The sequence below is a fragment of the Adiantum capillus-veneris genome, chromosome 26 (genome assembly GCF_014529385.1).
Source record: "Adiantum capillus-veneris isolate H3 chromosome 26, ASM1452938v2, whole genome shotgun sequence".
Classification (NCBI taxonomy): domain Eukaryota; kingdom Viridiplantae; phylum Streptophyta; class Polypodiopsida; order Polypodiales; family Pteridaceae; genus Adiantum; species Adiantum capillus-veneris.
The window spans coordinates 36,620,723-36,633,106 of NC_140956.1; the positions used below are offsets into that span (position 1 = coordinate 36,620,723).

General features: G+C 41.1%; 1 protein-coding gene across 1 annotated transcript; it reads right to left on the reverse strand.

The window, feature by feature from the left end:
* Positions 1-347: 347 nt before the first annotated feature.
* LOC147423270 (uncharacterized) lies at positions 348-5,096 on the reverse strand. The gene is made up of 7 exons (XM_086501467.1): positions 4,961-5,096; positions 3,413-4,846; positions 2,408-2,778; positions 2,066-2,348; positions 905-964; positions 745-817; positions 348-666 (listed from the first exon to the last, which is right to left on the reverse strand). Exons 1-7 carry the CDS (start codon positions 5,094-5,096, stop codon positions 348-350), a joined length of 2,676 nt encoding a protein of 891 aa, XP_086357593.1.
* Positions 5,097-12,384: the final 7,288 nt, after the last annotated feature.

Here is a 12,384-nt window from a genome sequence, read left to right on the forward strand (position 1 = left end):
AATAGTCTTTGTCCTTGTTTCATTTGGAGGGTACTAGCTTGCGCGACCCGCCTACCGGTGGGTCTCGCTCGCTCTTACTATGACACAAATTAAATTGATGACACACATGGTATTCATATAAGTTGTGCTTGTATGATCTTAATTAGTTTTTTTCATGGTACATACACACGCGCGCGTGCGCGCAAAGAGTGCAACATGGTTTTCATTCCAAATAGGAGCCAATAGTTTTGTTACAAAAAAGAGGCTTCTTGATAAAAGAGCAATCATCAGAAACATAAGGGATAAAACATAAGGAATCCCAACCCCAAAAAGAGATCACCATCAAACCAAACCCATAGTAGAAGGCATCATTTAGGTTGAAAGCGAAGCTTGCGATAGACACGGGTTCGCACTCGTAACACCCAGGGCCCAATGTATTGCACACTTCGTCCAAGCCGCCTTGGAGTATCATCGACAACATACATTCTCACTTTCCAATTCTCTGCTTCAAATCCAAAGGAAGGTAGTGCATTTATGGGCCGTTGATACCCTATCTCTCTAAGAGAGACATGACCCCGTCCTGCTGCCTCGTCTAGCTCTAAGGCAACATGATAGTATCCTATGAGTCCTAAATAGCACGTGGACTCATATAGACCTACCAATAGATGGGCTGGATAATAGTGTTTTCTACAAAAAAGAAAGAGTATGTTAAGAAAAATCCAAGCTTATTGCAAGACATAAATAATAATAATTCAAAATCCATACCCTATGACATCAAAGTCTTCTAAGATATGGACAACATCATTTGCAGGTATGGGTCCCCTCCAAAAAAGTGGATCTATGCATCATACAACACGATTAGTATGCTTTAATCATTCAAACTTCAAAGTGGGGCTCATTTTTTTGTAAAGTTTCAACAAATTACCTCGAATATATTCAGATACCCTATCCATTGTGTATTTGACTGTAGATCTCAGCTGGCCATCTATAAACAACAACAAAAATTAGGATTAATATAAAACTTCATTTAAGAAAAAGTTAATGACAAAGAGTAATGCATGGATGAAAGATAGTTTGATACCTTAAACATTTATGACCTCTAGCACTTCTTTGTAGACAATGTTTGGGCTGCAAGCCATTGGATTTGCATTTGAATTTGCCACCGATGTTTGACTACCATCTATCAAAATCTTTATGGAAGTAGAAGAACGCACGCGAGACATTGCTACATAGAGCTGACCATGAGTAAAAACAGGTGTAGCAAGGTACAAACCTAAGAATCCAAGTGTTTGACCTTGTGCCTTGTTGATGGTCATTCCGAATGCAAGTCTCATAGGAAATTGTCTGTGCTTCATTTCAAAAGGTAATCCTTGAGAAGCTCCTATAATAAAGTCGATCCTTGGTATGAACACATTGTCTCCAACATGAGAACCTGTGATTACTTCCGCCTCAATGACCCTGTGATAAAAATGCTTACATATCAATCTTGTCCCATTGCATAAACCACGCCTTGGGTCCAGGTTGCGAAGGAGCATGATTGGAGCATTCTCTTTCAGGTGCAAGCAGTGTGGTGGGAAGCCACCACCAAGATCCAATGAGTTTAAAAACTCTATTGGATATAACCCACCATTACAATCTGATGTACAAAGAGAATCTTCACTCAAGTATTTTTTGTCAAGTCCTCTCATTTTATGCATAGCCAAGTCATTGATTATGGAAACATCCTTATTGTGTGGTGCAAGAATACCTCTGTCCCTAAAGAAGCTTGCATGTCTTTGGACATTTTGTAAGTCACCATATATACTGTGAATTAGGCCTTGAACATTGTTATCTTCGAGTATCATACTACTTGGAAATGCTACAGTATCAAGTAAATCCCCATGACATACATTCCCATTGCCAATGTCTAGTACCCATTTTGCAAAGTCTCTCTCAACCAAGTCATTGGAACAATGAAGTACACACATATTCTCTATTAGCTTCAGAGTATTCACATGTTTCCATACATAAGATCGGCACAAAGAGGCATCAACAATATCTGCTCAACTTCCTTTGGGCACAACTGGTAAAATTTGTCTAAAATCACCCCCAAGGAGAAACACCTTTCCCCCAAACAATGCATCACTTTGCATAACATCTTTCAATGTCCTGTCCAAGGCCTCAAAAGCATAACGATGGACCATGGGAGCCTCATCCCAGATGATCAATGATGCCAATCTCAAAAGCTCTGCAAGTTGACTATTTACTTTGATGTTGCATGTTGATTCAGAATGCACTTCTATTGGTATCTTAAATCTCGAATGTGTTGTATGTCCATTGCTAAGAAGTAAAGCTGCAATTCCCGAGGATGCACATGCTAAAGCAACATTCTGTTGACCACGTACACGACAAAGTAGTGCATTATAGAGATAAGTCTTCCCAGTCCCACCGGGTCCATCCAAGAAAAAACTGTCCCATTTGATGAGTCAACTGCTTGCATGATTTCGTTATAAGCAGCTCTTTGTCCACAATTCAAAGATGCTTCCATACGAATGGCTAAAGTCATTTGCTCGTTTGCATTGAACATCCTCTCTTCTGCTATCAAACCACTCCCACATCTAGGTAATACAGAACGGTCTACTTCGGGCATCCCAGAGTAGTCACAAATTCGTTTCCCATATGATTGAAGCAAAGACTCCAAGCTACATAATGCTCGATTCTTAGCTATCTCATGACATACATCCTCATCACTTGTACATTCATGAAAATCATAAACATAATCCTCAGAAAGCTCCAAGGAGAATCGGTGCCACATTGTACCTGGACATAATGGCTCACAAAATACCAAGATCATAACAAATAATTGTCGTAATTGCAAGCCGATACTTGTACATGATGCCTCTTGCAAACACATAAACCATTCATCATCATTTTGTAGCAAAACCCTGGCACTGCAAGCTTCCTTGAAAGTGGCATAGGTTTGTCCGTTGAAAGTGCGAAGCTCCTCAAATGATTTACAACCCTTGCATATGGTAAGCAACATACGTAAATAATAAAGATCGCCTGCATTGGGAACAACATTGTACATTCTCCCTATAGTATCACCTCTTTGCCTATGTGACCACACTTTATTAGTGGGGTTCCAAACCCATTCGGAGGGAAAATCTATATATAATAAATCATTTGCTTCTGGATATTGTTGATTCGCTACAAAACACTCTGTAAGTGTTGTCTTTCTATTATCATCATTATTCACCAAATTGGATATGTCAGTAGAGTCTCCAAAAGCAGCCATATTTTGTTGTGGAAGATGCACTTGCAAATGCAATATATCAGGCTTTTCCTCATGCAATGAGAATCCAAAAATTCTCCAAATTGCCTCCGATGCGGATACATAGCGTGCATCTAAATAACTCTTGATTTCATCAAGAACACCTTCTCCATCTTGGAGCACAATTGTGGCCCTCAATTGTGGCCCTATCATGTCCTTTGTACACATACTTATAGAGATACTTCACTGCTGATACGGTTGAGCATATCTCTACATTGATGTGAGATTTATATCTTAGAGACAACAATGGATTATAGGGAACAATCCATCTGTTATCAATCCTCTCTTGCTTTTTAACCACATATTGACCATTATCTCGCCGCATATACCTTGGATATCCATCACCATCAACAGAAGTAGATTCACAAAACTCGCGTGGGTATTTGAATCTACATCTTTGATCTACCATGCATGGAGCATTTCGATCCAATGCACCACACGGACCATGAACATTGCAACGACTCACAACATCATATAAATCAGGAAATAAATTTTTATCTGGAAGTTCAACACAAACCATTCTATCGTAATGCCACATCTCTGTCGGCTTATATTCGGATGCAAGAATCAGTAAGATATGAGCATGGGGAAGACCTCTCTTTTGAAATTCTATCACACAAACATGTCCAACAACCTTTCCAAAGATAGCCCTTTTAAGAAGCAAGTCCATCAAATCTTTGAATTTATGATAAAAGACACGTGTAGTCAAGTCAGGACGATCAGAAGCATTCTGTCTTGGCAATAACGCATCTTCTATTTCCTTCCACCTTGGGTTGCATGTGAAAGTTATGAATAGATCAGGCTTTCCTCTCTTACTTACAATTGCCATAGAATCTTGATAGAGTTGCTGCATGTACTGAGGTCCCCCCACAAAAGATGAAGGCAATACAATTCTTTTTCCAACATTAACACCCATGACCCCATGCGCATTGTCACTGGAAGCAAGCATGTCTGCAAGGCCTTGATACACTTCTGCACGAATTGATCTCTGATTTTTTCTAAACCATAATAACCTTGACTCCTTCGTAGTACTGTAGGCATCAACAATGTACTGCTGCAACAATCGTCCTCCACGTAAAAGGCATTCTGTGGTGTCACTTCTAATCTGCAACCTAAAAGTGTAATATTGTTTTTGTGTAATAAATTGTTGCTCATTGGGAGTTTGCGGTATATATGGATGCCACCCATCCTCTCCGTTAGGAAATAATAGAACATATAGTAAAGTCATATATGATCGATGTAGGTTGGAGATCCTTTTAAGCCCCCCACCACGATACTGCAATACAATATCACGATGGCCGATGTTGCTCTCATCTCCTTGCCCTGGCATAATAGCTGCAACCTCAGATCCACGTGGAGCTAAATATTGCCAACCATTTGTACGCTTCTCAGTAATGACCATCTTCATGTTTGGGATTCCTTCATTCCCCATTGTTGTAGAAGCAAACCGAAAGGCATTTGCATATGGGTTAACACGATGCATCATAGCCTGCAAACTATGCAAGGAATCTCTATCTAAATCTGGCACATGATGCAATCTATTGTTGAGCTCATTCTCTGTATCAAAAAAGTACAATTGTGCAAAGCGAGGGATCCGATCCACTCTTTCTCACGGTGTCATGGGCCCAATATTATGGTAGATGGCACCGTGAACTTTAAAAGTGTACACACCTCTCCCTCGCGTAAGTTGCTCATCAACATGAGCACCCAAAGAAGCAAAAGCCAATACATTATTATATGCTTTGATGTGTTTAAGAAATTGTTTGCTCTTGGTAGTACCACCTTGCATCAATTCTTTGAGCTCCATTGGTGGATCACTCAAAGGAAGTAATTTGACTTTTCCCGATAAGCAACAATACTTACCTACAAATGTGCGTATAGTCCTACCTTCAACCTTCCAAGCACATGCACCACAAAAGGAGCACACAAAATTTAAGCCACCCAAGTTGTGAACCAAGCATTTTCCATGGCAGAGGGCAAGCATAGAGTCATGCTTCAAGATTGATGCATTTGGATAAATGCAACGAATAGATAGACAATAATGCTCAATTTTAGAGAATCCTCCTTCTTCAAAAACAATGCAAGGATGTTGTTGTTGACCCTCACAATTGTTGGCAACTCCAATAACGGAAGGTACTTCTAAAGGTCTAGTGCTTTGAGCATTTGTAGTACAATTTTCAATATGCACAGTCATTGTATCCATTTTTTGATTGCCATGGCTTAAATGCATGATATTCACACAATCTCCTAAAATACCCAATGGGATTCGCTGCAAAGATCGTTGAGCCCTAACCCGTGCTGTTTCTCGCCTAGCTTTTTGAGAAATGTTGCACAATCTAGCTTGATGTATGTGTCTTGGGGACAAAACCCGTGGTCCGAACACCATCTGTGTTAAATAAATTTTTTAAAAGGTTGTCAATAAATTGGAGTCTTCTAAATAGGAAGATTTGCATCTATCTAATATGAGCCACCAATCTACTTGGCCTTGACTATTTGTGTCACATAAGTTTGGCATGAATTACTTTTCATTCCATATCTCCTTTCCTCCCCCTTTCGCTACCTCTCCGTTTGTCTTTCTACCCCTCCCTATATCTTTCTATGTTTTCCTTTTTGTTCATTCCCTACCCCTAAAACCTTCTTTCGTCCCCTCCTCTCTCTCTCTCTCTCTCTCTCTCACGCGCGCGCGTGCACACACACACACACACACACACACACACACACACAGCTTTTCATGCATGTGTTCCTGAGAGAGAGAGAGAGAGAGAGAGAGAGAGAGAGAGAGAGAGAGAGAGAGAGAGAGATACTACAATGATAATTTGAAGTTTTGCAACATCATTAGATCAAAAACCATTACATTTTAGGATAAGATGTAGTAACACCTCCCTGTGCGTTAGGCATGACAACACGACTAAATCTCCTATCGATGGCATTCAAGCCATTAATTGCAATTTTTAAGGTCTTCATATCAGACCCTAAATCTGCTACATGCGCTTTTAGAGCTTCAACTTGCTCCTTGTGTTCTTTAAAGATCCTAACCTCAAACCCCAAACCTATTACATGTGCTTTCAAGGCTTCGACTTGGTCCTTGTGTTCCTTGAAGCACAAAGACAATTGTTGCACAACCTCATTCTGGAAATTTTCCATGAATGTATAGATTTCATGTTGATTGATTTCCAAATGTGTAGTTTCGTCCTTGATACCCTGCAATGCCAAAATCACCTCCTCTCGAAAGGTGATGTGGTCTTCTTCACCTTGAACTTGTTTGCAAACCTTTTGTAAGTAGTTTTCGCACTCTTGTTGGACAGCTTCGTTGTGTTCACAAAGTCCATGAATGATTTGTAAACGCTTTGAAGGACCCTCGCAATTCAATTGCCCCCCAGATCTGGCCGACTGCTTTGCGGCTCGCACGCTATTGCACTCGGGAGGTGTAGGCATGATGACTTCATTTACATCATGATGATCTCCTTGAGAAACATTCCCAGAGTCGGAAGAAGGGCTATCCATCACTGAAAGAGAATAGATGCGTCGATTAATTGCAAGTGATCATGAAAAAGTATGCTTTGGTTAAGTAGAAACAAATTATGATGAAGTGGAACAACTTAGGTCTAAAAAGAGAGACACTTGTCACTACTTAGTCATGGAGGTGCATATAGCATGAATATATATATACAAAGGGAGATAGATAGATAGATAGCTTGGCCATGCTCTCTGGCAACAACTGCACCTAAAAGAGCTGTGGGGAAGCCCGCCATGTGGCAAATTATAATTAATTATAAACCTAGTCATGAGATTTATATAACATGGATATATATAGAGAGGGAGATAGAAAGATAGATAGAGGGGGATGGGGGGGAGGGGGGGAGACCACATTCCAAGCATCACACTTTCACATCCACTAAAAATAGGCCACAGCTTTGTGGCCCTAGCCCTATGTATTGTTGGCAATGTGCTTCACTTGCCATGGTCCCACTTAAAAATGACCAAGTTTTTCATATCAATGCATACTCAACCCGATTACGATAACCATTGGTAAAGGCTTTGACAAAGATTACATGCAAAATGGCCATGAAGTCAGTGTTGCACCTCTTTTCCAGTGTCTGGGAAAAATATGTCTCAACTTAATATTGTGGCGTTTTCAAAGATGGGTAATTCTGAATGAGAATCATGTGTCGATGGCTGCATGTGATTATCCAGTCATCTATGTGCTTTGGCCTCAAATCCAAGTGTCTATATATTGTGTCAAAGCATATATAAGTAGAAGTACCCATGTGAGTCCTAATCATTACTTAACAATCATAATTTGATTCTTTTCTAATGAGTTTTCTTAGGCATACATTTCCAAATGGTTGTGATGGCATCTAAATAATCCCATTTAAATACTATTATTAAACAAATTTTGGAAGCATTATTGAGAAATTGATTTATTTTATTTAATCTAAAATAGCTCTACAAAATTAATGAACAAAATGAGTGCTCACAATGGATTGTGTAGTGTCTTTGCATAGAAGAAGATTACACCTACTAGCTTGAATGTAGTCGGCTAACTTGAACGTAGTTGAGCTTATTGCACATTGTTGTGTGCTCTATTGGTAGTGTTATTGTCCATAAGCTATAGTGTTCAAATGGATAGTCAGCTAATTTAAAAGTAGTTTAACTTATTGCACATTGTTGTAGGTATTTAGTTGGCAATGCTATTATGCATACGGACACGTTGCTCATTAACATAAGCTCTTGTAAAAGCTAACATTTGCTCTATGACAACTCGTCGACAGCGGCGTCGGCGTCGGTAGGTATGGCTGCAACGTGGACACGCCTCCCAAATATTTGGCATTTTTAAAACTAACAAATTTATTGACAGCATTGCATGGCACTTATGGTGGCTGCAGTGTGGCCACGCCTCCCAAACTATTGGCATTTTTAAAGCTAAAAATTTGTTGGTAGCGCTGCATGGCGGGATCGTCGTTTGCAAGCAGTGACGACGGCTGCATGGCGTTGGCTGGTGCGTCGACGGGCTAGAGGCAAGTGCAGCTTCGTGCTCCATCCCCTCACACAGCAGAAGCATCTCGCCCTGGGCCCTCGCATTGCTTGCCTTGCGTAATCGGCCGTATGCTCATTGCTCTGTGTGTGTGTGTGTGAGAGAGAGAGAGAGAGAGAGAGAGAGAGAGAGAGAGAGAGAGAGCACCACCACCATTGGCTGTGTGTGTGTGTGGCTCGAGGACAGCTCGAAGCTCAAGGGAAGCAGCATGCCATTGAGTCATTTCTCTCTCTCTCAATTCCGTCGCAGGAGATGAGGCAGGACGTGCAAAAATTCCAGCCAGCCGGAAAGGCGCACTCGCAAATCAGATGAGAGAGAGAGAGAGAGAGAGAGAGAGAGAGAGAGAGAGAGAGAGAGAGAGAGAGAGAGCCCGGTGAATGGAAGAGATCCTTGCAGCAAGCTCAAGCTGGTTGATGGGGCTCGATCAGCTCTGGGTCGACAGTACCTTCAAACCATTCAAACGAAAAAAAGAATAGACTAGCTCTTGCTTGCAACGTAGAGAGAGAGAGAGAGCCAAATCGTAGCGACAGCCAAACTCAGTCTCTACAGCTCACCTTGCAATACGGTCGTTGGCTAGCAGCAGCATGTATTTCGCTGATATGTGATTTTATAGCACACAAAGGTGAGTCGAAGGGTCGCTTGCAACGTTTTCTTGTTTTCTTGCAATGCACTTGCAACGGTGGCCGGAGTTGAAAGTGAGGTCCTTTTGAAGACACGTGGCAGCCTGAATGTGAGGCTCCTTCATAGAGAGTATAGATGTTTTCGAATTGTCAAGGGTTGAGAGATGGCACCAACAACTCATTAGTGTGTAACTACCAAGCCCTTTCCTCTTGGGGGGGCTTGGTCTTCTACAATACCTACTATATGCCTATTCCCTTGTCCTATTTTGTAATGAAGTCATTGTATACCCTTTTGTATTCCTTTGCCTCAGATTCAGCCTTGTAGTAATATATTGGGCTCAGGTTCGGTCTTATTTTGGGGCCTGTCACGTAATTGGGGCTTTTACCCTAGCATTTCCTTAATAAAATACTCTTTTTGGCATGCGATTGAAAAAGAGAGTAGAGCTTTAATTAAAGTAAGGCTGTTGTTACATGAACAGAAAACAAGAGTTATAGACTTTGTAGTAGCTCTCGGTGCACAAGGCCTATGTGCCATATTATTCCATTGTTGAGCTACATCCCCTTTATCCCTTGCATCCTTCTTTAGTTCTTCTACTTTGGGTTGAGCAATATAGAAACATGTTTGGCCTGCACAAAGCCTTAGTAAAGCATTGAACTCTAGTGAGCGATCGTGGACAAACTCACGAAGTTTTGGACAAATTCTCACAATAATTCCTACATTGAGACTTACCTCAACATCTTGAGCTTCTGTGAGGGAGGCACTACATACCTAGCTAGGTACGATTGGGGGCAGCGGACCGCTGGCCTGGTGGGAGCCATCGGGAGCAAGGCTAAAGTGAAGGCTAGCATTAAGAAGGAAACACTTCATTATCATCAAGATAGCAATGCTCGATATGGAGACGATTGGAAGGTGCTTTGTGAAGAGATCTACAAATCTTTGAAATTATACCAAATATTTCTGTTTCAAATGATAGGATACTATGTAAAAGAGCTAGACAACTTGGAGTTTTTCTTTCTTCCTGCAGGGTTTTTGGAATACCTTAGAAGGAGCAGTCCTAGATGTAATTTTCATCTAGACCATGGAAAGTGGCATGAACACATGGTTTTCCAATTTCCTTGTCGGATTGGTTCGGGTCTTGGCGTCGAGGGTTTGTTCATGCATAATTTTTGGCTGCTTAAGTAATGTGTTTAGGGTTTAGGATTTCTGGTTTTTGAAAGACCACATTCAGTCTGTGCGTTGCATTACATGTGTGCAAGCAATCACGATGTTGCTTTAGCAAAATATGAGTTTGTCAATTACTATCTGGTCGACGGGACCAAATATTGTGAAGAATGATGTATGATGGTCATTGTACTTGAAACAAAAAAATGAGATTCCCTCCCAAGTCCTCTCTCTCTCTCTCTCTCTCTCTCTCTCTCTCAGCTTCTCTGATGCAGGTGCGCAAGAGATCCGGAGTCCTCCTTGTGAGAGATTCTTAAAAGAGAGCAACATCATAGCTTTTGAAAGCAAGACATATTGAAGAAGAGAGCTATGAGAGACAAAGAATACCATTTGATGATGCTATTTATAACCATTTCATTGTGTTCGAGCCATGGCTTGGGTTATGGCTTGGGTTTGGCTTTGCTCTTGAGCTTGAGAAAGGGATTTTACGGCATTGAATAGATGAAATTTGCACACAGAGAAATTCTCAATAATAACACGAAGATCCCCATCACAATGCTCTTATGCGTGCAAGAACTGTTGATTGAGCACCCACTTTGCAATAGAGCCATCGAGGCATGCCAAGGTTCTTGTAACAAGATGCTTCTTTGTCCCACAGTGGCACTGCTGGCAAGAGCCTCTTTGTAATGCCGGAGGGAACGTTCAAGATTCCCTCTTTGAATGGTTAGATATAATCCTCCTTCCTTTAGCACATAGAATTTCAGAGAAGGTTGATGACAGGTAGGAGTTCTTAACAGTCGGAGGTATGGAGGAGTATCACGGGAGCTAGCTAGACATGCTGTGATCAGAGTCCTCTGTAAGCAAATGTCTCTTATGCTGAAGAAGCTCTGTTTTGAAACACAAGCCCAAAGAGTCCACTATGTAAAAAATGCATATAGCATGTGTAAACAAGAGGTATTTAAATAATCCTGTATCTGTATATTTTCAAGTATTGTATGTACCTCGTATGCATGCATTTTTGTAAAAAAAGTAGCCCTTATCTATGAAAATTTTCACTTTCTCAATTATAAAACCCTTTATGTAAGTAAATTTTTTTGTAAATGTACCTAATTATAAATCCCTTATTTTGTTTGCACGTGCTCTCTTATATATTTCCTACTAGACACCCCCGGAACACTATGCACTCAGTGGGAGCACTGTAAGCAGTGGCGTGAGTTATGGCTATGGTGGAGGTCCATTAACCAAATAGGGCTCTTACCTGAGACGGGTGATTCTTCAACATGGGAGCCCCTATGCTTGATCGACGCCCGACCACGATGATTGCCCACTAACTTATCTAACTTGTCCAGATTCCATATCACGATGTCAGGTGTTTCATCATTTTCTTGACAACATTTTTGCCACAATGAGTGTCTACTACCCACTGACTTCTCCATCAATCAAAAAAATTTGTGATTAAAAAAAGAAAACTCTCCTTTTTCATTAGCAAAAAGGGGAGGCATCACTAAAGTCTCACCCCTTTGGAGTAGGCCAAAAAGGCATTCCCTCTCTTGGAATTCTCTCTTTCTCAACTTTTTGGTTCATACTTTTTGCTTAATATTCTCTCTCTCTCTCTCTCTCTCTCTCTCTCTCTCTCTCTCACACACACACACACACACACACACACACACACACACACACACCCCTTTTTTGGCCTGCCAAAAAGGGCACAAGCTATTGAGATTGACTATTTTTCCCCAGCTAAAATTATTTTCTAATAATAAAAATGAAAAAAATGGGACTGGTTTCTGAAGTTCTATGAACACTCATTAGATAAAAGGATGCCGAGGGAATGATGAAGGGTCTTTTCGATGAGTGGACCACTTGCTGTTGTAGTCATTCACAAGTGAGGTGATGAGAGAGACTAGCTATGGATAGTGATTCATGAAGGTGCATCACATAAATAGCTTCTAGTTGTGATGCCATTTTGAAGGTCTTGGGTGAGATGGAGGTGGATGTGAGCATGTGGAGCAACGTGATGCCGTTCCCACATCACCTCCATTCTTGTTGCGCAAGGACACACACACACACACACACACACACACACACACACACACACACACACACAGGATGATCAAGAAGAAGGGTATGAAGACTAAAGCGGGGTGACGGGCGAGGAGGAGTAGGCGATGTGTAGTGGAGTGACTCAACGCATACTTTGTTACTACGGACCTCAAAGAGTCAAGTTCCAAGGGCAGTAGAGGTGCTACCTTTGGCCCTACTGGGAAAGAAGCATCTC